General features: G+C 38.4%; 1 protein-coding gene across 1 annotated transcript in view; it reads right to left on the bottom strand.

Annotated features, from left to right (window-relative positions):
* GLRA3 (glycine receptor alpha 3) overlaps positions 1-24916 on the bottom strand; it is a 90638-nt gene extending 65722 nt beyond the window's left edge. The window contains exons 1-3 of the mRNA XM_063336620.1: positions 24543-24916; positions 7808-7935; positions 548-615 (exon numbers count right to left, since the gene is read on the bottom strand). Of these exons, the coding sequence (XP_063192690.1) occupies positions 548-615; positions 7808-7935; positions 24543-24661 (315 nt within the window). The 5' untranslated portion in view covers positions 24662-24916. The remainder of the gene's footprint in view (positions 1-547; positions 616-7807; positions 7936-24542) is intronic.
* Between the last annotated feature and the right edge of the window lie 236 nt (positions 24917-25152).

Raw genomic sequence — 25152 nt, 5'->3', positions numbered from 1 at the left:
AGCATATGTACAAAAAGCGTGCAACCCACTTATATTTACCCAACTCTTAGAATTTGTAATGAAATTTTGTATACCAGATCACTGGTTTAGTTATTCTGTTATCTCTGTGCAATAGCTCTATGGAAGATGGAATTTTAAAATAAAGCATACATCCCCATACGCACCGTATATAATGAAATTATCAAATATTATTAACAAAGTAACATAATGAATTGACATTTTTCAGGTTAGAAAGATGCAACACTGTAGAAACCAATACCTGTCTAATTGCAAATAGCGAGTTCATTACAACCGCTAAATAAAACTTATGGAAAAATAAAAATCCCAACCCTTGGCTTTACTTTTCCTTGTGTGTTTGATGGTGTAAAGATAGATTTTCTGTTAGAAAAAAAATCAATCGCCAAATTAAATGTTTTCACTGTCAGTTCTCAGAAGTGGATTTCCTCCTTCGTTTAGTTCCAGGTGAAGAGAAGCCCTATCTAGCTTTTGAGCTCATTGAACATATTTAACTTGAACTTTAAACATTGTTTGAGGTAAAATATCTTACCATGGTTGTCTCTGCAATGGATCCAAAGCTGTTTATAAATATGTTGCATGTGACATTAACTGGAGGGCCTGCAAAAGAGAAAAACACCACTCCCTGTTCCGGCATCATTGCTTATCGAGTGACTGTAAAATACAAACCTTTATGAAACAATATTTATTGACTTAGGAGGAAATAATGCGACGTTCACAACCGATTTAATGCAAAATTAAATTGAATGAATCCTAGTAATTTTCCTTTTGATTTTTTTAAAGGTACACTGCTTGACTGGCTAGTTCTAACAATAAAAAAGAAAGAGAAAGTTCATTATAAAATTGCACAGATGATTCTATGCAAAAAAAAACAACATTCCATTTGAAATATATAATAAAGGTATTTTTATGTGCATTTCAGTGAGCAATGTATGTCACTTCTCACAGCAATTAGGGGAAAATGTGACCTTTTTCACTCAAGGCAACTACTACTTTTAATGTTATCTGTCATCACTGGTAACAGAAATATATTATTGCTGCTCTTATCTCTGCTGCTTACAGCAACAAATGTGGATAAGAAAAAATGACTTAGATTCTATTCTCATTTCTCTTAAATCCGCAAAATGGTTAAGAATCTATTTAAACTGAATTTTCTGTTACCATGGGTCTTCAGTCAACTGTTGTTCTGTCTTATCTTGCATTTGTGAAGCATCAGTAGTGGCAGAGCAGTCAGTACGATAACAGAACAATGAATCGTCTCTGTTTCTCTGAAAGCCTCTGTAAAAACGGCATTATGGTGGAGCATGCTTATTTCTCCATTATTTCTTATCAATTTCAGTCTGTGTGCAGGGGAAACAAACTTTTTCCATCACAAGGTTTTTCTGTCTCCTGATCATTGATATTCTTATATTAATAATCCTGCTCAGAATTGGAGAACCTCATTTCTTTTTGCAGGTGTAAGCAGTTGATGATAATAATAAAGGTCTAGATCTGGAATTTGAGGACTGGTCTTACAAACCCTTATGTGATATTTCTCTTTTAGGGTTGCTGAAGTAAGGAGCTGCTCTGCCACTGCTGGCGGCTTACGGCTAACAAAATTTAATGTGACCAGTGAACTTGATATTAAAAACTTGAAGAATCAGAATGTCCATAAAACATTCTGCCAACAGGAGACAACTTGGAACATCCAGCTTGCTTTCCTCAAGGCAATAATTGTTTTGAAGTACTGTATGGCAACTGCAACAAAACATCACTACGGGTGCTTCAGTCACTGTCATACAGAAGATTCCACATATGGAGCGGAATTCTCAGGTAAGGAGGTACCACTCTGCAGTCACTTTGACACTATTTCCACTTTGATATTGGTTAATTATTTAGAGCTGTTGAGCATATCCAATCCTTCCTAGAATTCAGTAAAGGCTTGACATTGACGACTCCTGAAAAGGATCAAGGGAAAAATAAAAAGCCAGGGACACCAACGAAGGCAGAGTCACTAAAAACTTCCTGGCTATGTTAGATAACATGTTTGCAAGGCCACTTTGCTTTCAAACACTTCCATGTTGTAATACTTGTAATCATTTAAAATCTTGTTTAAAATTGTATTATGCTTTAAAGTGTACGTTTGCTGTAACAACAAACATAGTTGCTTTTATAAAGAAAAAGCCCTAAATCACTGTAGGGCTGATGCTTCATTTCAAAAGCGGCATTACAAAAATAATCAACAGCTAGTTAAAGACAGTATAAAAGGAGAAGCTAAAAGCAGCTTGCATAGGGTTTAGATATTACTTAAAGATACTGCGCTGAGAGTAAAACTTCCCAAAACATGGTCAAAAAGAAACATAAATGAAGCTGTTAAAACTGGAAGTCATATTCAAATACAGGAACTTGGGCAAGTGGAACATAGATTAAAGACGGGGGAAAAATAGTGCTGAAACTCACTAGAGACAGCAAAGCTAACAATGATAACTATCTGCAAGGCGTTAAAAATAGAATCCTGCCAAGATCTGGAAGGTGAAGTCAAGAGAAGATGATTAAGGTATAAAAGTATCCGTGAAAGTAAAGAAGGTCAGAACAGGAGAACTAAATGAAGTCTTTGTAGCAGCATTTGTCTCCAGTTGCTGTCTGTGTCAAACGCTGGAGCCGTTCTGATGGAAGATTTGTCTGAGGATTGGAGAAGACATTTCAGTCTAAGTGAACAGGAACAAATTGACAGGCTGAGGTGATACCAAGCCAGACGTTATAAAAATCTTTGCAAAATTGTGGGAATGTGAATCACTGTGAGTCAGCTATCACCTGTGTCAGTTATGTTTATCAGTGGAAACGTGTACCATGTCCAGAAAGTATAACTTGAATTAAGAACGCAAAACAGACTCTAGGTATGATGGCGGATGACATTGACAATGAGCTTTATCCCTGTAAACCTTACCTCCGTACCAGGCAAACTGGTAGAAAAGATGAGAACTAATATGATTAAGAGATATGGATTAATATTAGTTTTGATGAAATAACATCTCTCAGATCTACTGAAGCTTTCTGAAAGATCTGATGAGCGTGTGGACAAAGGCAATCTAATTAACGTAAATAAATATTAATTTTAATTTCAATATATAACGAATTCAAATAGTTTATTTGGACTTTCAAAAACTTTTCAACATGATCTTTTTTCAAAGGGTTTTTAAGGTATTAGTTTTGATGAAGGGAGATAGAGTCCTCTTATAAGTCTTTTGCTTGAAAGTTATTTGACGTTAGGAATAAATAGTCATTTCTCAAAGTGTGAGGTGATTGCTGGTGAGTTCCCCCACGGATCTGCGTGGAATCTTTGTAGTTCAATATTAATAACCCAGAAAAGAAGATATAGCAATATAATTTTGCTTCTGGTATAATATTTTTTAAGGTGGTTGTATATAAAACTGACAGCAAGGAGGTGCAGAAAAATCACAGAATACTGAGCTGTCAGTCAATAAAATGCTTGATGGAAATCAGTGTCAGTCAGATGCCAAATAATCCCTACTATGCATTCCTACTGATGGGCTCCAAACTAACGGTTTCCATGCAGGAAAGAGAGGCTAGATTAATTAAGGACGGTTCTCTGGAAGCATGCTCTGTCATCAATAAAGACAGGAGAATGCAAAGAAATACATAAAAATTTGGACTTCCATCTTAAATACTTTAAAATTTCTCCTCTGTCCACCTTGAAAGGACATACTAGGGAGAAAAGAGATATCAAGAAGTCAAACAAAATCTGCGAAGTGCTGCCACAGAAAACCAGCTTAAGTAGAACAGGACTCTTCACATTGGAAAAGGGATACGGTAGGAAGTGATATATAAGTATACAAATCTGTAAAGATCAAAAAGAATTAGTCCTTTTCCTCCATTTCTCAATATGTCACATGGGAAGAAAATCAGTAAAACAGTCACCAAATTCAAAGCAAAGAAAAAACTATACTTTTCGCTGTTCCAAAACACGAAGATTTTATTGCCATAAATTAATGGAAAGGCCAAAAATATAAACAGCTTCCAAAAGTGATCAGAATATTTATCTAAATTACTTTGTCAGTAAAGTCCTGGCTTTAGAAGTTCCTAAACTGATGATTGCTGAATACTGTTCGGCAACACCAGGGCAAGGAACACTTTACACTTTCCTATGTAAATCCCCACATTTCCACCTTAATAGATTGTTATCAGTGGTGTAATTTAAAAATATAACTCCTCTTCTGTATCAGCTTAATCCTGGGCATCTTGAGGCCATGGCAATTTTTACACATGGTTTACATAATTGTGTCCAAATTTGAAAGACAGTGAAGTATTTCCCATCTATTCAGGAACAGATTGGTCTGGGATGTGGAAAAGCTGAGTAAGAGAAGCACCTTGCTATAGGTTTGATGTACTGGAAACAAGAATATTTTGCAAATGGAATAAAGACTTTACAAGAGTTCGTAACTTCCTGTTGTATTCCATAGCTAAATAAGTATCAACGGTCTTCACGGAATCACGGAATCTTCTCTATGATTTCTGTTGAACAAGAACAGATATGCAGAATTCCTTATCCAAAAGCAGAGCACTCATACAAAATATGTAATTATGTGTTATTGACCAAGATTAATCATGACTAAAAGATGGTAGTTAAAATGCTTGACTACATAGGAATTTTACTGGAAGAACAAGTGATTTAAAATGATGGTCTGGGTTCTCTTATTAGTACTCATTCTGTTTCTTTAAAACCGTTGCCAGATTAAAAACTCAAAAAGGCATTAAGTCCCAGCAATTGTTCTAGGACTAATAAAACTAGCCAGAAAGTGGCAAAGTCACTTAAGGAGATACTTATTCTTAGTGATAGATCTGAATCATTCTGGGCAGACTTGTTCAAACTGCATAGCTGTCTAGAAGATTTAGAATGTGCACTTTTTGAAAAAGAACAATGTCAAATTAGGTTTTGTCTCCTTAAATTTCAATAGTTGCAAAACAAGGCTCTAAATCTTTTGAATTATACGTTCAAGAAATACTATATTGAATTTGTAATCTCTAAACCATCTGCCTGTTCTTCACTGGAGCCCCATCAGAAGATTGACTGCACAGTGTCCATGACAAACTCCAAAATCCAACCCCCAAAGCAACCGCTAAGTTGTAAGCTCCTCATTTTTAAACACTTTTTTGTAGGACTTCAGGAGACCCAAAGAAGAAAGGAGAAAGACTGCAGTGCTTACACTTTGCCTGAGGTCTTCTTCTGCCCAGCACAGCCTTGCCTTAGGTTGAACCTGCAGTTTGCACGCTAAAGAGGGTACTGCAGCAACACCTCAAGGTAACTTTGATAAGGAGCAAAAATAATTGAAGAGCTACCATTCATATAAGGAAGTAATTTTAGAAATAGAGTGTTTTGCATTATTTTGCAAATATTGTTTGATACATTAACCCTCCAGGAAGCCAGGCGCTGGCATATTCATCAAAGTAGTTCTGGCAAGGAAAGTCCAAGGGACTTATTCTGTACGGTCATAAGGGATATTGATCACTGTTGTAAATCTTTAGTGGTGCATTTGAGTTTCCAGTGCGTGTTTATCATTTTCTGAGGAATAGCAGCACTGCGAACTTATTAAAAGCAAAGCCTTTCAAGCCGCAGTAAATCCTGGGTAATAAGTTTATATATGCAGCACCAACTGTTTATGGCTTCCTGATGGGAAGTAATTCGACAAACAACTCACTTGGTCCTTATGAATCAGTCTGGGCAAATTTTGGCAAAACCAACAAATAGAAATGGCTTTAGAGTCACAACCACTCAAGTTTCTGGGACTTGGAGATGTCAACAAATTATAAAATTTAGTGCTGAGTAGGAATTAAGATGGAAAGGCAGTGACAGATGACTTAGAGGAGAAAGGCCTGTCTGCTCGAAGGAAAATTTTTGTAGTAAACATGGAGTAAAACCCGCCTTATAGTGAAATGTTAGACCTAAGAGAACCTCTTGGACTCAACAAGATAGGCATAGGAGATAGGAGGATAGAAGGATAGACGATAGGAGGAGGCAGCTAAGGCAAAGTAAGAATAATGTCATTTTTAATCACAATAGTTTTATTCTTTCAAAAAAATACTTATATTCTGGAGACTTTAAAGTCTAATAACTTGATTTAATAGAGTTAAATATAGTTCCACTATATTATTGGAACTTTTTGCATTCTAAAAAAAGAATAGTCAAATTTACCTAAACTTCCCAGACCGTAAATGTTAGGATGGGTGGTATTTGTCTGTACAGTAGTTTGTATATTTGTATAATAATATAGTTTGCATAATCCTTCATTAAATACTCTAGCATGCCCGAGCCTGGGTAACATGGTTTGTGTTAACCATACCTTGAGGTTCAACAAGGCCAAGTGCTGGGTCCTGCGCTTGGGTCACAACAACCCCATGCAGTGCTACAGGCAGGGTGGCTCGAAAGCAGCCCGGCAGAAAAGGACCTGGGGGTGTTGGTTGACAGCCGGCTGAATATGAGCCAGCAGTGTGCCCAGGTGGCCAAGAAGGCCAACAGCATCCTAGCCTGTATCAGGAACAGTGTGGTGAGCCGGACTAGGGAAGTGATCATCCCCCTGTACTCGGCACTGGTGAGGCCCCACCTCGAGTACTGCCTTCAGTTTTGGGCCCCTCGCTACAAGAGGGACATTGAGGTGTTGGAGCGTGTCCAGAGAAGGGCTACAAAGCTGGTGAGGGGCCTGGAGGACAAACCTTATGAAGAACGACTGAGGGAGCTGGGGTTGTTTAGCCTGGAGAAGAGGAGGCTGAGGGGAGACCTTATCACCCTCTACAACTACCTGAAAGGAGGTTGTAGAGAGATGGGGGCTGACCTCTTCTCCCTGGTGACAAGTGATAGGACGAGAGGGAACGGGTTCAAGTTACGTCAGGGGAGGTTTAGATTGGATATTAGGAAACATTTTTTCACTGAAAGGGTTATTAAACATTGGAATAGGCTGCCCAGGGAGGTGGTGGATTCACCATCCCTGGAGGTGTTTAAAAAAAGGGTAGATGGGGCACTTAGGGACATGGTTTAGAAGTGGCTTTTGTCAGGGTAGGTTAAAGGTTGGACTCGATGATCTTAAAGGTCACTTCCAACCTCAGCAATTCTATGATTCGATGATTCTAACAGCCTCGGAAGACATAATCATTGCATTCTTAAACTTCGGACTTCCAGTCTTCTTTGAATCTCCTTTTTCTTGTTTGAATCTCCATTTTGACAAGTGCATAAAAGAGACAATTCCCAGCTTTGAGAAACTGAAGTTTCAGTAGAGAACTGAGAACAGGGAAAGGAACAAGAGGGAAGATGGTCCCGTTTGCCACTTCAAAGCACAATGAGGGCACAGGAGTGAGGGATCTAATTTGGTGATAGATTTGGTAATTAAGATAGGCTCTCTTGAGTTTGACTCTGATGGTCAGATCATTAAAACACTTTTCCTTAGGGTTGGGATCAGGCAGGTATGAGAATTTGGCCTCATTTTCACAGAATTTTGCTTTCTGGAGTGCTTCAGGCTATGGTAGTCCAAGGTGGGAATTTGAGTCCATTTTCAGAAAAGAAAAAAAAAACAAAACACAAACAAACAACTGTGTTAGAAAATTCAAATCTAGTGATAAGTTATATTTTCCAAAGGTCCGCATTTTAGCAGCTGTGACAGTGACAGGAATAGAGCATATTGCTACTGAAATGGACCATCATAGCTGTTCAGTGAGTGTACTTCTTCATTTTCATATTTGTTCCAGAAACTCTATTTGTGTGAGAATAAATACTGAAATACCAAAAGTTTAGGTTTGAAATTACCTTTGAAATTTGGTCTGATCCTTGCATCATAGCCTGACATCCTCCCCATTAGCTTATCCAGGAAATCAGATGGTGACATTGGCATGCTGCGAGATCTTGCGCTGTCTGTTTCCTTTGTGGCTACCAAGCTAACAGCAAGGAAAAACAAACGCAGGAAAAAACAGAACAAAACATTTTGTTAGAAATTTTGTTAGGGAAAATTTAATTTTACACAGTGAATCACTTAGTTCATTCTTGTTCATTCTTGAACAGGAAAATAAGGTTGCCTTTCAAGCCAGTTTATGTTTCAAAAGTAGTAGTAGTAGCAAAGAAATGGAAACATTAAGTTCTTTTCATATATGTCATTTTATATGCAAATTCTGTTTTGTTGACACCCAGGCCCATTATCACAGAGTTAAATAATGTCAGCTACACAAATAGCTGTGCATATGGAATGTCGTAATTTGGAGCCTACTCTAAGATTGGTCTGTTTAAGTGGGTGCGGCGTAACACAAGTCTAGATCAGAACAAAAGTAGCGAGGATCTTTCAAAGAATAGTATTACTACTACCAGGTTTTGTTCAGCCAATGTTTTATGTTAATATTTAAGCAGAATACAACATATCAAACAATCTCTTGGCAAATGTTATTCTTTAACATCGACTTAGAGGTTTGCTTTCTGTTAAAACAAAAGTGACTGCTGCGGTGGTAAAAAAACCCCCACAACTTACTGAAGGAACTGTCTTAGGGCAAAATTTTCATCTCAGAGGCACATGGCAAATGTCATCTCCTATAGCCTCCTCTCCACATGTATGCAGAACTCCCACTGACATTCTAAAGTGTGCTCAGCACATGCCAAGAGAGCTGAGTCTGCTATCGGCCATGTGGGCCTGGAGAATAGGTCTTTATTGGTGTGGAACTCTAACTCCAGTGCTGGCCAACATGTTGGAAAAACAACACAGTCAGTAAATACATATTTCAATAGAATGGTGAGTAATATTGTGATATACGGTGCAACTAAAGCAATTCGTGACTTTCGTAGTTTCAAAAAAGATAAAGAGCTTTTTCTGTTTGTGCTGACTTCTAGTCAAAAGCCTATTGCGGAAGGATGTGAATCTCTTTTATTTACCCACTGTCCTGTTAATGCCAATTCACTATTTCAGAAGTGCTTAAATATGCCTTTGTTTAGAAGTAACCGAAGTAATTATTAGAAGTAATTATTTAGAAGTAATTATTCACATTTTTGAATAATACGTGCATGCATTTTCTAACTGGTAGAATTACAAGAATTTAACCTTGGCAAAACTTTTATACTGTGGTGCGTTCAGAAGTGAGCTACAATAGTCTTGTGGTTAGCAGAAAGTTATGTGACTTTAAATTACCGAGAAGGAAAGCTGTACATTTTTGTTCGCAGGCAGAGGCATTGAAGGCTTCCCATTGCTGAAGAACTTTATTTCTATATAAAATTGTATAAAAAATCATATATATAAAAAAAATACATTTATTATAACCTCCCAGTCTTCTAGTCTATTCATATTTTACCAGGAAGAGTTACCAACAAGAATACTAGCCCTGGTAATGATTCTGTGTTGATCCTGTGAGCTATTGGTAAATATTACTAACACTTATAAGGATTTAAACTATCTTCAAATTTCAGACCTAGAGCAGTATTTTATTTCACTTTTCTGAATGTGTCCTTAGCATCTTTACAATATAAATTAATTCTTTCCAAACCATTAAGAAGAAATTTTTTAACTAAACTAGCAGACAAAAATAAAGAAAAAAATGGAAAATGTCAAACAATGTATTTGAAAAATCATTTGTGACTGACTGAATTTACACCATCAAAAGTTAGGGTAAGAAATTTTGTTCCAAATAAGCTGTTACATAAAACCAGGCATGAACCTGTCTCTGGTCTATTCTGTCTGTTAAATCAGTGTTCATCTAAAATCAGAGGAGAGATGAGCTTTGCATCGTGTCTTGAAGACTGTCAAGTTGGAATTTCATGGACTGAGGTAGGAAAACATCCTGAATCACAGGTCTGTGACAGTGCATGACCTACCAAAAGTCATAGTTAAGTCAGAAACTGGCAGGTCCAGCTGAGGACACTTACAGTGGGATATAAATATTAGAGAGCAAGCGGCCGCCTGCCACAGCCAAGATGCGGTTTCTCTATCTTAAATTCTAGACAAAAAGCTACTGCAGGGAGTTGTAGTAAGAGTGGTGTTCAGCATTACTACTGTGGTCTGGAAAGAATATACACAAGCATCGGTGGTTTAAAACTAAGAATTTCAAATAATCGGTAGAAGTAAAAATATTGTGAGGGCAAGAAAATAACCCATTTTTGAAGTTCAGCCCATTGAAGTAGAACAGTTTAAAACAGTCGGAGGAAGGACATTAAGAGATATATGAGTTGGGAATGTAGCTGAGTTTGAGAAAGCAGTGAGTCTGAAGAAGGGTTCAGAATTCCTGGTGAAGGACTCGGCACTGTTGCAATGAAGTTCTCGCCGCACCACTGTGTTACCCGTTAGTGGGGAAAGAGAGAAAGAGTGAGTAAGAGGATGAAGGTCACTTGTTATTTTACATGATATTAAGGAGACCAGTTCTGGGCCATTGCATCAAGTTCTATGTCCAAATTTTAAAAGGACATTAAAGCATTAGTAAAGGTACTGAACAAAGCCAATAAACTGAGAGTTAGGGCAATTTTTTTACAGTAAGAGGCTTTAAGAGGTCAATATGTTTAGTTTATCAGAAAGAAGATTGAAAAAGAACACAATTGAAGTGTATAAATACCTCAAAGGGGCAGAAAAAGCTGGACATTTATCTGAAGAAGAAAGGCAGAAGAAAAATCAATGAGAGAGACAAATTCAAGTGGGAATTTGTCACACAGGGTTAATAATAAAGGTAACTTAACAGAAGATCAAACTGTACCAGTCAAGACAGTACAGCTTTCTGGAAGACAGAGTTTAGCAAAACATAACGCGTTGTGTTTCATATATGGGTAGCTTGGTGAAAAGGAATGTCCTGTGATGCAGAGAAAAGCAGGCTAAATTCAGAGTATACAGTACAAATCTCCTCCAGAAATCACAGAACGATAGAATTGCTTTGGTTGGAAGGGACCTTTCAGATCATCAAGTCCAACCATCAACCTAACTGACAAAAACCATCACTAAACCGTATCTCTGAGCACTATGTCTACCTGGCTTTTAAATCCCTCCAGGGATGGCGACTCCACCACTGCCCTGGGCAGCCTCTTCCAATGCCTGACAGCCCTTTCCATGAAGAAATTTTTCCTAATATCCATCCTAAACCTCCCCTGGCACAACTTGAGGCCGTTTCCTCTTGTCCCATGGCCTGTTCCCTGGGAGAAGAGCCCGACCCCCCCTGGCTACCCCCTCCTTCCAGGGAGCTGTCGAGAGCGAGAAGGTGTCCCCTCAGCCTCCTCTTCTCCAGGCTGAACACCTCCAGCTCCCTCAGCCGCTCCTCACAAGACTAATCTTCAGATTGCCAAAAGACACGTTACAGACTTGAAGAGGTTAAGGAAAGGAAGCAATGGGGCTAGTTCAAAGTGGAAAAAGGTGTCTTCTCAGGGTCCCTCTATGCTTGGGCTGGCTTCCAGGTTTGCCTGTACTGGAACCTGTAATCTGTGTTCCATTTTACACATGTAGCATTGGCCCACTTTGCTCAGTTCCCTTCACAGTGGGATATTTGACTTGCCCAGCAGTTGTATGAGCATCAGCTCCCTGCACAGTATGGAATTAAGCTCCAGAATGGAAACCGTGCTTGAGCTGCCCATAAACTACATGCAGTTTAAAAAGCAGAGGTTGACCACTTTTCGGAAAAGATGAGCTGATGTCCTATCTGTGACATACACCTGCAAAGAGGAAAGAATTTTAAGCTAAATGATAACATTGTCATGAAAGAAAATGGATATGAAGAAGCCAGGGGTAAATTTACATCATAAATGAAAAGGCTTTCAACCAGTGAAGCACTTCGGTTCAGGAATAGTTTAGCACTTTGAGTAGAGAGAGGAGAGAGCTGGGTATTAGGATGCCGAGACATGTATGACTGTGACTGCAGGTGGTGGGACTCAGTTCTTTTCTAACCCCTCTACTGAGGATATGTTGCATTGTTATTGATTCTTTTATGTCTTAAAAATAATTACTATTACTGAACCTGAAAAAAATTTCTAGATAACATAGATATGCAGCCAGAGCACCAACATCTACAGAGTTTAAATGGGAGATCTCATCTAGCAGCTGGCAACTTAGCAGCAAGAGAAAGCATGGGTCATGAATCTGTGCTCCTGAAATGTCTATTTAAAGTAGCCGTGTTTGTGAGAGAAAAACCTCACTCTCTCTCCTTCCTCCAGAAGAAAATGATTGAGGAAAAACTCTTCAAAGGGAATTTCACAATCTCCACAAATGTTTCCTTCGCTAAAACATATAAAGCTACAAAAATCAGATTGCTTTCCCATGTTCTTTTGAAAAACCACTGTGTTCTTACTCGTAAGCTGTCTCTTTTCTATCTGCCCCAAACTTCTGCACATTTTTGCCAAAGCACAAATAAAGGAAAGGAACTTTACAAATGGAAGTGCTTTATATATGCTTTATTTTGAAAGGTATATTTTCAAAAGTAATTTCAGTCATCCTGCCTTGGAGACTTTTGTACCATTCCTGTGCTCCAGAAAGTACTGTTTTTCACTGATTTCTCCTCTCTCTTTTAAACTTTTCATCTTCAAGGTGGGTTCTGAAAAATCACTTTCAGTGCGTTGTTTCAGCCTTAAAAGAATACCTGTTTATTTGAAAATATTGAAGAAAAGTAATAGGGTACTGCCAACATTTGTATAAGAAAGGTAGCCCTGAAGAAGCGCTTGATAAGGATAATATAGACAAAAGGTGAGGGAAGACATTACATCTTACACCACCTGCTGACTCTTCCCAGTTTGTTGCTGCGACAGGTGGAGGACAGAGATAGAGAGTATGGTGTGCTGCAATGATGCCTTCTCCTGGAGACTTCCCAGACAGAAGTTTCCAAGTTACATCAGTCCCCTAATTTATCCAGGTTATTCTGAGATTAATCTCCAGAGTCTCACTACCTTACTTTTGAATACAATTGGTATAAATTACCTTGGAATTAGATCGTATGTTCATATTCTTCCTTCCATAGTTAAACTACCTATGTATTTTACCTTGAAAATCTTACATTAACACCAAGTTACTGTCATATTTGGTTTGATGTTTTTTCTTACCTGATCATAAATTATTTCTTTCATCTCAGACACATTCCATTTTAGCCATTTGGAGAGGTAGAAGTTTTATATTTCATCTTACAAAGCATAATACAGAGCTGTTATACGATGCTTTGCATGCATTATGATGGTCCAATAGCTCTTTCATTTGATTACTTATTCTCTCAGACAGCCAGTGTGGACAAACCCCTGGAGCAATTGGATCTTGTGTTTGTGGTCCTTTCTCTCCAGCTGATGTTTGAATGTTTTTAATGCACTTTACATTAAAAAGCTTTGCAGAGAAGCTCAAGGAAATTAATTACACACTCGTAAGGAAAGCAAAAACTGCAGCCAGCCAATATGCACTCGGTTGCATCTCACAAACAGCAGCAGACAATTAATCTGAATTGGTACTTATTCAGTGGGTCACCGATAATGGTTAGGTGAATTAATCTTATAACTACTTCCCTTGATTCTGTAACTGTAATTTACATTCATCCATTTTAAAACAAAAATTATTCAGTGTAACCATGTAATTAACAAGGGCTGCAAAAATGAAATGGTCCTCGAATTGACGGTGTCAGATCACCTGAGAGTGCCTTGGTAATTGCATTTTGAAAACTGTGGCAGCAAGATTTTGCAGTATGAAGACAGTCTTTAAACCCTCTTCTGTGCAAAATAGTTCCCTTCCTAAAATGCATTTGGTAGGATTAGTGGCAAAAGTGAACATTCTGTTTGAAGAGGTTGGAAGCATAGGATTATTTTTTTTTTTTTGTAAAGGGAGTGTCCCTAATTATCTGATCTATTAATTAAAGTAGATAAAGGACTAACAAGATCAGTTTATAGTGTACAGAATTTGCACACGTTATTCCAAGAGTGAACATAAACCTGAAAAAACTACCTTTTTGACAGAGGAATGTTCCAGAAAAAAATAGAGAATAATAAGGTTTTAAGTCTTCTGATTGTGACACCCTGACCTGATCACCATTCTACAGGTCACAGGGCTTTATATTCTAGGTGAGGCTAAATTTGTATGTACTTGGTTTTGTTTGCAACTGGATACATATATATAAGCACAATGCTTTACTGCCTCCCTGATGGAAAAGAAAATATCTCTTAGGGTAAAGGAAGAAAACGAATTTGTCAGCATTCTTCATAATCCTATGGGCATGGCTTTCTAGCTTAATTAAGATATGGCTTCAGTAAACTACAGCTTGTCCCTCTAATTTTGCTTTCTTGTTTAAGACAAATTTATTGTGGCCGATTCCAGCCGTGCAGCATGTGAATTTTCTTAAGACGTTTTATGAATTATGAATCTAATCTGAGTATTTGTTCATTGTTTTCCCAGAAGCACTTGCTTCCTTAGCAGTCTTTTGTACCTGTTGTATACCTTATTTTTATAAATGTCCTAAACTAAGGTTTTAGTTTCTTGCTGTTTCTAAATTTATACAACCTACATTTGGGGGGAAAAAGCTGATGCAAACAGCTATACAAGGCACAGAGAATTTTTCAAATATTCAAATGCTGACAAGTCTCTCACTATTCCAAAGACCTACTGCATGGGCTAAGTTTTTGACAACTTTAACTTTGAATTAAAGATAGTAATATCTTCCCAAATTTCAGTTAACTCTCTCGGTTTGTTTGTTTGGGTTTTTTTCTTTCTTTTTTTTTTTTTTTTTTTTTTTTCACCCAGACAGATAATTCTTGGCTAAAATTAATGGAATATATTTGAAAATAGAAACTGTAAATCACTCATATATAGCGGTCTGAACCTGCATTACTATCTCACTACAAAGACTAATTTGCATATTAACTGAATGATGGAGAAAAGTTATTGGAGTAATGGATAGATTGCAAAATGACCAAGTGAAATTATTTCAGAATATTATCTTTTATAACACCAGATATCCTCCTGTAAAAGCATGTCAGAGCTGAACAATTACATTAATTTTTGTGATAAATGAACAATTCCTCTAACCAATTGAACTTGTACAGGAACTGACTGGTGTCTTTCACCACCATAATGAATAGTAATTCAACTCATGTCAATGAGGCAACACTAGACTGAAAGGAGAATTAATTAAAATGAGACTTTAGCCTGGCTAAAACCTGCAAACGACTGTTTCCCAAGGCAAACTCTTCCCAAATCTAGGAGCAAGCTGTGAGTACTGAAAACAGAATTCTACAGATTATAGCTGCTTGGTTGATCCTGTATTTTGAATGCATCCCAAAAAGTCCTTTAAGTTGTAGAGCTGTGTGTTACTGGGTTTTCTAGTTCTAATTCACTGCCTAGATTTACTGTTGTTGTGGCATTGCCCCATCAGCTTACTTTGCATCCACCATGTTGCTGTACTCTCACTATAAATGGGAGCAGTGCCCACTGAACAGTGCATCTGTAGAAAAAAGGTATTTATCGTAATCATAATTAATAATCATTTTGAATGTTACAAGTCTTCTGTTCCTGCTTTGCCTCGTTTTGCTTTAAAAATCCACTTTTATGAGTTGAAAACTATAATTGAAACTGAAAACTGGGGTTCGTTGATATGTTTCTTCTCAAACAATTCTTTTACTATTCATAAAAATCTTCACAGATAATCTTATAATAGAATGAAATGGTTGGGCTTTATCAAAACTAGATAAAAATTTGATTTTTGAATTAAAACCCCGGGGTTTGGGAAGACTGAAGCACAATTCAATTACACACTATTCCGTTTGCCTTAGGGAAGCTCTGCTTCTATCAGTACAGCAGCCTTGTCCTGTGTCTTCAGTGAGCATGTCAGATGGCTGGCTAGAAGATGAGACCTTTTTGTCCAAAATAACTTCGATAAGATAGAAGTTCAGTTAGAGAAAAGCTGAATATAGCCTGAAAAGTCACTCACCTGAAAATGAAGTATTTCAACAAGCAGGACTGCGACCCTTAGAAGTCAAAACTTATCAGTAAATAGAGCCCAGTGCTATATAAAGTGCTTTCCCAAAACACTTCTAATGAGATTGTTTATTTTGATTAGTCAGCTAATTATAGTGTAGATGCTGTGTTATTACTATTGATTAAGAATTTTCAATTAAGACAAAATATTTCTAGTTGGAAAAATACCGATTTCTTGAAATAGAGTTTTAGAGAAACATATCTGTGTTAATGTTATTTTAATGAAATGCTGGCAGGCCTGGGTGGAATATTGTCCAGTGTCCTTTCTATTCTGTCAGCCACAATGACTTTTTTGATGTTGATGGGAACTGAAGGTGGGGTCTTAGGTTCTAATTTAAAAAAAATTCTCGGAAGATTTCCCCTGCAGAGCTGACAGAGACTTTTTGCTGCTTTCTGCACCTTAAACTTCCTTTTATGCATTGAAAAAGCAATAAAATCTTTTCAGAGCTTTGGAATATTCTGTGAGACAGATGATGTTCAACCAGCTGTGTTAATTCACATGAGGCACATGGATTACGTAATTTTTTTCCTTTTTATCAATTCTACACACAGAATCAACACTACAATAATTCAGAATAAGACTTTCTTCAAGGAACAACAGGGTTGAGCTTCAGGGTGATGATGAGAGTGGCAGGATTCATGCCATATAATGTCAGAACCCAGTGTTCCTAATGCATGCACTGAAGCATATTCCTTACTGAATAAGTCAGAGAAAATAACGTGAAGGTTAAAAAAAAGGGCTGCTAGCCTTTCATGTTTCCACCAAAATTATCCTGGTCCACTACACATGCACGCATTCTCTTTCACACACAGAAAGCGGTGTTTAAACTTGTCCTCAGATGCATGCTTTGTCTTTGCTGTACTAGTCTTGCTTATCCCACGTATCCAGCACCCTTTTAATTATCGCCTGAGTTTTATAAGCCTCATATAAAGAAATGGAAATACACTGGGGGAAGGAAAGCCCATGACCAAATGTGTTCCTGTCTTTCTTGTGTGCATGGACTGAAGGAAAACAGAAGATAGTTTATTTTACTTTAACTCTTGCAAATTACGAGTTAAAGTAAACTCTGATAAATCTTGCAAACAAAAATCTGCTGCTTTCTTTCTTCCCCAAAAATAAATGAATATTTGCATAAAACATTCTTTCTGATAGAATAAAGCAATGAAAAAGCCTGCTATGGGTTTCAAAAAAAAAAATAAATATTTTTATGGGATGTAGTCCAGATGTGATGCTGGAATCTGGACACTTCGATTTTAGTTCTAATACTGTTGAGTCAGAGGTAATGGATCTGACCTGGATCGCTCAGATGTGGGTACCTTCATGGAGGCGTCATATAGATGCTTAGGCACAGAATTAATATTTACCTTAGAAGACTCTAGTTAGTCTTAATTTAGCTGTGTGAAGGCAGTGATTTAGTCAGGATTGATTTCCAAATTTTTATTTTTCCCTTCAAGAAATGAAAAGTTTTACCCTACTTTTGCCAGCAACTTACCAGTTTGTGACATTTATTTTATTTTTCTAGTAGGGCACCCTTAGCCAGCAGATACGTTGCTCACAAAACTGGAAGTTTGGTTGGTCCCTGCAGATGAATGTGTCTTAGCACGGGCACTCCAGTGCATCACTACAGCCAGCAAACAATGATGCGGTTTTGAAAACTCTATGAAATTCAAAGCCTTAGCAGGACAAAAACTCAAGATCTTTTTAATAACCAAGTCCTACTGTATCCCAGAATGTTATAAACCAACTTTTCACAAAAGAGTCCCTAAGCTCTGCAGTCACCACTAAGATGTAAAGCAATAATAATTTTTAAAAAACTTCTGGAGAACCATGCTGGTAAAACTGTATTTACTAGACATTTCTGCTGAGTTGCTAGTTGTGAAATTAAAGTTATTTAAAGTTAATTGCTGGTAAAAATTATACAAATTTGTAAACATCCAATTTTATAGAAAGGCATAATGGAAATAATATATTCTGGTACATGTGTATCCTCAGAGGTGTTGTTTAGGATTACATTAGGCTCATATTTTACCTTTCAACATTCTGAAAGAGAGAAAAAATTATTTTATAAGAAACTGGAGATAAGTTCTAGATATAGTGGAGTCTTATGCAAATTGTACATAGTATGGCAAGCCTTGGGCAATGGTGAGATGGGTACCGTATGCCAATATTATTTTTTTTTTTATATCAAAGATGGAATGCAACAAAGGGAAAAATGTGAAGACAGTAGGTTATGTAGCTAAAACCGCAGCTTGAATTTTAATCAGGAAGAGGAAAAAAACTAGTTTGCTTTTTTAAATCTCATAGCTGTAGTGATTTTGCTTACGATACCCTTCCAAAATTAGTTTTAGCTGTAAGAATCATATACAGGTTAGCAGCAATCAACTCACCCTCAGAGTCTGAGATAATTTACTACTCTTGTGTTTGCTTTCTACTCACTTTATTGCTTCGCTGAAAGAGTCTCAGGATAATCTGCTGCCTTGCTTTTCCCTGTAGCCGTGGATTTGTGTTCGGCAGCAGCCCCGTGACTTGTGCAGCTCCACTATTTCACCAGCCCCATCGGTGACCACATGATTATCTCAGGCCAGAGTCATCGTGAACTTTTCTACGTTTTCTGTCATCTCAAACTCTTTCCCTCGGAAACTGCATTTCACTAAAGTTTCATGTCACTAAACAGAACCTTCAGTAATAACAGTATTGAAGAGGACTGATCTTCCTTAGGGAAGTTCCCACCTGGAAATAGCCCTGAGTCTCCCCCTGGCCCGGCTCATTTTGTACACCTGTGGTAGGGCTGGAGGAATAACAGGGTGGTACAGGAAAATTATATAGGAAATGTTCATTATGTAGAAAGTCCACTGGAACGTGGACCAAGTATTATTACCCTGTTTGCTGGTGGATAATGTTGGAGCAATTAATTAGTTGAATGGAGGACTAATAACAAAATGCATTCCTTTATACTTTTATAACCACCTGCTATTTTTGTACTTTTTTATTTCATTCTTTCTTTTTACTCTGACTACTTAGCATTTGTATTGACACAGCGTCTAAAGACATCAGTCAGGAAGGGTCCTACTGCTTCAGAAGCCATCAAAAATAATGGATTATAGTCTGTGCTAGAAAAAAGTGCAGCCTCAAAGGTTCTCAATGTCTTTTCTCTTTCTCTTGACTTTACTGTGTGGTCTGCTCTGCCTCCTGATGCTCTTCTCATCCTCCTGCTTTGGGCCCTGCATTCTCGTTATACACAGTGTCTTTTCCTGCTCTCGGAGATGTTCCCTTTCTGCTGGTAGCTGATATCTGCAAAAAGGTGCTTTTTCCTCCACCTGTTCACAATGCCTATATGTCAGAGAAAATAAAACTCCTTCTTTTTAGTCCCTACCTCCTTTCACTGATTCTTCCAATAAACATCATGAAGTTCAGTAGGAAAAGCAATAAAAAGGAGGAGCTGCAACACCACACAGAAGGGCTCTTCGTTGTTCATTACTCGAGAAAAGCTGATTTGAATGAACCGTTCCCTATAGGTATTATTACATAATGCTCAGTAAGGTCATTTGAAGCTTGTATTCTAAATCTGTTAAAATAAGAAGCTCTAATCTTATAAAAATTTTCATTTTCTCTAATTGTCGTGATTCCTAGGATAGCTGGACAAGACTAATCTGATAGCGGAGCTATTACATTTTTCATCACACAGAAGCACAGCACTTATCTCACAATATTACTTGCTTTCGGTTGTTGTTAGCATCAGTTGGCTAGGAACGGATTAGGAGAGGTTGAAAAGTAAAAATAATGTCACTAGCACAGCAAAAATGGAAAGATCCCTGGTTTTAATTGAGATTTCTTTGTTATTTAATTTTCTTACAGTTTATAGTGTTATAAAGTTGAAAATCTATGGAAATTATCAAAATTATAAAAATGGTAGTTGCAAAAATAACTGTTTTTTATACAAATAAAGAATGGACATTAGAAGTTCTGATCAAGTTTGTACTCATGAGAAAACTCATATTTGGTTCAAAGGGATTTCAGTGTTTTCACTGGTATAGTTGAAATATGAGAGAATTTGAATTACGTATTCTTGGTCCTCCAAAAACCTCCACTTCCTTTTTGTCTGAGTTTTGGAACTCTGCCTACGGGTACACCCTGCAAGGGAACCCTGATGCTCTCCTCCTGACAGTTTATGAGCACCCTGAGCACATTTCCTTCATCCCAGGGGTTTGGCTGGCCGGGCTCCGTGCCAGCGTTGATAACGCAGCAGCCCAGCTATGAAGCAGAGCTGTTCGATAAAAAGCTGTAGAAACCTCAGCAGGGGTTCATCCCCCTTCTCTCAGGAGCTGTTTTTTTCTTTCTATTTTTTTCTTTTTTTTTTTTCCTTCCTTAGGAGTGCTCTTGATCTCTGTGTGAGCTACTGTGCAAGTGCATCTTCACCCAGCCTTGGACCTTCCTCAGTCTGCTCCCGAGCCTGATCTGCTGACCTGACTTTTTGGCTTGCCCTTGGTCCTGCCTCATCACTACCAACTTTGTCATCTCAATCTGAACTGTCGTTTGGGCTGGATCTGCTCTGCTCCTGCATAGGTCCTGTGGGACTGCAAACTTTTGTTGGTAAGGCCCTGCTCCTGCCTGCCTTGCTGTGAGTCTGGACTCCCAACTCACCTTCCTTTCCCTTGCTGCTCCCTGAGACATGTCAAATCCTTTTTTCATTAGGATCTGGGGAGTCTGTCAATGGATTTATTCCACAGAAACCATCTTTTCAAATTGAGTCTGGGCTGCCAAGGAAAGGTACTGTGGCTCAGTGCTCTCATCTTGGATTACTATATTTTCTTTCACATACTGTTTTACTCACATCCTCATTTTAACAGGCACCTTCATTTCTTGAATAGTATTGCAGTAGAATTCTTAACATATTAATAAGCTACTAAAATCTCATAGAACACCTGAAAAATCTTTATTTTCAAAGATGTTTGTGATGATATGTTTGTTCTATTATTTTTTAGCTGTTGTTTTTTTTCTCTTTCATTATTTGGAGGAACTAATGCTGGCTTAAAGGATATTGACTTCTGCTTCTTAAAGCTATTAATCTGAAATCAATTTGCAATGCAATGCAAGAATAATTTCAGAACCAGTTAACTGTGAGCTCAGACATGCTCCAGAGTTAGGTTGCACTGAGGTGTTTTTTCCACAAGAACCTGGTCTCTAAGTGCAATTAGCTGTCTCTGTGATGCTGTTTCCTTTAATACAAGGCCAATGGGGCAGTGAATAGAATGAGGAAAGAGGTGATAACCCAATCATAGCATGATTCTTGGTCTGTGCTTATATGGATATCTAAAGAAATATCATACAGGGAGAATCTATTTTGCATTTCCACAGTGCCACATACCTTTTCATCCTGTGCTTTGCCCACACACAGCTCTACATCTAACACCTGTAGTATACTCCTTCAGGAGAAAGCAGGGTCCCTGGCAAGTCCCTGCAAGTGTAGTTCTAATAGAGCTGTGCTGGTGCCCTTGCGAGTCCAAGAGCTGTCATAAAACTGTTTGATCCACAAATATGATCTTCAAGTTGACTCTACAAATACAATCTTGCTCTCAGCATGACCTCTTGGAATCCAGGCAATTCCAGAGGAATTTTTGCTAATGCCTTTACTTTAATGAAAACAGAGAAATATTCAGTCTTAGAGATTATAATAACTTCAAACCATATCTTAGAAGTGTTTGTTTTCCTTCTTTGGTAGTGAATTACAGTTATTTTTAGGCTCAATTATTTTCCCTAGCTTTTATCCTCATTTTTACATCTCTACCCTCTTCCTAATATCACACTGGGGCTTGGCCAGGAAGTCATTAATAAATAATATTTTTTTATTTTGGGTCTAATTACAGCATTTCTCTAAGTCCTTATATCACTGAACATATAATAGAGTGTTATGTGCTTAAATCCTTGTTTTCCACATCAAAAATATACTAATATATTACCAATAAGTATGTTATTAATCTAAGACATAGTAGTACAAACATGCACAATACTATGAAAGACTATTAACAGTGTTTTATTCTCTCTACAATGTCTTTTGGAAATCAAATTAATGATTAGATCTTGCTAAGACCACTATACATCTTGTTTCAGTCATTGCAATTTGAAGAGCCTTTAGACGTGGAATGAAAAATTATTATTTAAAAAAAAAAAAAAAGAATCGGTGCAGTTTGTTCTTTTGAAGCATGCCAATCCCGAGACTTTGCTCATTAAAGTAGCAGGCCTGTAACTTTATACTGAAAAAAATCCTCTTTGTTTTCATTTGACCTCTACTGAAAAGAAAATGTCTATCTACACAGGCACATAATTTAAACAATCACTTTAAGCAGCCTCAGGGCTGCTGGACAAGAACTGAAGGTTCTTCCTGGTAGGTTCCTTCAGTCTTCTCACACAGCCCTGAGTACTTGGTAACAAAAAGCAGAAAAGTTTTAGTGTCGCACAAAGTAAGAGAAGATACATTTTTTTTCCATAGCGTTTGAGCAGGTGAAACACTTAAGGTTTGGTTGTTCCTAGAAATTCGTAGCACATCCGTCTTCTCACTGAGGGTGTTCTATAGGTGCTAAGGCTGGAGCTTGTGTGTCTCACAGAGTGGAAGCAGTGTCCTACAGTTACCTGTTCCCTTTGCTCTAATGTAAATAATTTCACAAGGCTTAAGTTAGAAAAGAGCTAGAATTAATGGCTTCAGGAAGCTTGGGAATTCTTCAGGTTTTAATATTTTAACCTTTATATATATATCTATCTGTGTGTGCGTGTGTGTATTCCACCCACATACACACTTCAAAGCATGGAGAGGACTCCTGTGTGTCTCGAACTGACTCAGGTATCTCAGGTATTATTGCTAGACGTAAAGTCACCAGCATTCTCTAATACTGAGATTTATATCAAATATATGCATAGATTCTGAGCATTTTTCTGAAGTCTTTCTCATACCATGTAGTCCTTGTGCAGAATAACCATGTTCATTGTGATGAAATGACATTGTGAGAGCATGCAATACAACAGTTATTATGACATTGAACAGAATAATTTGAATTTATGCAAAATAAGGTGCCTGTATACATTTTGACACAATTAAATATTAGTCCAAAATTATGTGATGAAAAATACATGGATGCTGTCCCAAAGTGACTTTTTCACTTTTTTTACCCCCTTGGAATATAACATGTGGTTTTATATCATTAATATAAAGCATGAATCATTCAACAGTAGGATGGCATTTAAATAATACACAGAGGAAAAAATAAGTTCTATAAGGACGTTGGAACAGCTTAATAATAGCACACTAATGCTTGTATTGCCTACACTACAATGGGGTTTGTTCATCTGCTCTGAACATTAAATACTCAATGTAACTGCAAAATTTAAACTGTATTTACATACATTTACTCCTTCCTCCCAGTGTCAATTATTCTCATACCAAGTAACCCGGTTTCTTAAAACTCTTTCTTTGGGCACAATTACAATAAAATCACGTTATAAACTATTTGCATTACATATATTGATATAAAACAGGTCATTAAACTAACTTCAGAAAGGAAGGATTTGCTATGAACCTGTGAGCAGCTGTGAAGCATGCCATCATTATGGGGCACTACGCGCTACAGTTTTAACTTTGTGGTTATAAATCCCTTACGTATATAATCCCCAAACTCTCTCTGGAGAACCACTTTTCAAATTTAAGTTTCCTTTTTTATCTTTGTCAAATAACAATATGATCCTTAAAATGATCTGGCATTTTCATGTTATATGCCATAGTCTTTTTATTGTGGTACAAAGCTAGAATGTTTGTTGACAACAAGCATGGTTAACTGCATCAGCACTGAATGCATGATGACATTGAAGTCTGCTCCTTTACATGTCTGATTTTTCTTTTCAAGTTTTTCTTTCACCTTTAAACAGAGGATTCCAGTTTATTTTAGACTGCTATCACCACAGTCCTAGAGCTCTGTACTAAAAGAATGCTGGCATTGATATCATAATATTAGCTAAAGAAAGTGTGCTGGGCAGAAAGTGGAAAAAGCTGTATGAACCTCAGTCCTCTATTCAGGTCATAATTTATAGAAATGTTGCTATCTTTCATAATACAAATCTTAGACTGCCAGTGGTACAGCAAACACTTTCCCTCTTGAGGGAAATACTGTAGACCATATCCTCTGTTCACTCAGCTATCATTTTTTCTGTTGCTGTATAAGACTTTTCTGACCTAATGCAATCCCTGATTTTCCTTTTACTGGGAAGAACTGATAGTAATAAATAAGCCTATATATTCCCAATTCAGATTATCTTCTGTAACTTTTACATATAGACACTTTGCACCTGAAGAATTTTCAAGATCTTTAATGTTGCATTTCCTACTGAAACCAGTGATAAAATTCACAGATGAAATAGGCAAACACTAATTGGGAAGAGGTGAAGGAAAGGTACAGCCTTCAGCGTGCCAAATGCAAAAGCAAATTGGAGGCAATGCAATGTCATGAAGTCATTCGCAAAGCATGGACCACACGCACGTAGTTTCTGTCCCCACAGTCTGGCTGCTGAAGGTAGCCGAGCATGGAGGATTTGTTTCCCCAAAGAAAACGACTCACCTGAGCAGCACGGCGGCTTCCCACAGATAAAATCCCGAGACGGCCGCCCGGAGGTACCCAACCCGGGCCATGCTGCTGGGAGCCGCCGCCGAGCCCGGGAGCGCTCCTGTCCGAGGCATCGGTGGGGCTCGGCGGCTCGGCGAGACTTCGGAGACTTCAGAACCCTGGACAGCACCGGGGGGCCACGATTCTTCAGGACCCTGGTCAACCCCTGATGTTCCGGACCCTTCAGCACCCTGGACAGCTTCGCTGATGCCGGGTCCTTCAGCGCCCCGAAGAGCTCCGGCGGCCGCGGCGTCTTCAGCACCCCGGACAGCTCCGGCGTCTTCAGCACCCTGGACAGCTCCGGAGGCTCCGCGCCCGCCCCCCGCCTACTGCCCGGCGGCTCCCCGCGCCCTCCCGCCGGGCCCCGCCGCTCCGCCGGCCGCGCCGCTCCGCATCCCAGCCTAATGCCAGCCGCGGCGGCGGCGGCGGGAGCCCACCTCCCCGCCCGCCTGCCCCCGGCTCCTGCCAGCAGCCGGCAGCCCGCCGTGCGCCGCATCCCCGGCGCGGGGGGCGCCGAGGCCCCGGCGGCGGCGGCGACGGGGCGGGCGGGGAGGCAGGGCGGGGG

Source organism: Chroicocephalus ridibundus, chromosome 5, assembly GCF_963924245.1.
Source record: "Chroicocephalus ridibundus chromosome 5, bChrRid1.1, whole genome shotgun sequence".
NCBI classification, from domain to species: domain Eukaryota; kingdom Metazoa; phylum Chordata; class Aves; order Charadriiformes; family Laridae; genus Chroicocephalus; species Chroicocephalus ridibundus.
This window is presented reverse-complemented; position numbering and strand designations above follow the sequence as displayed.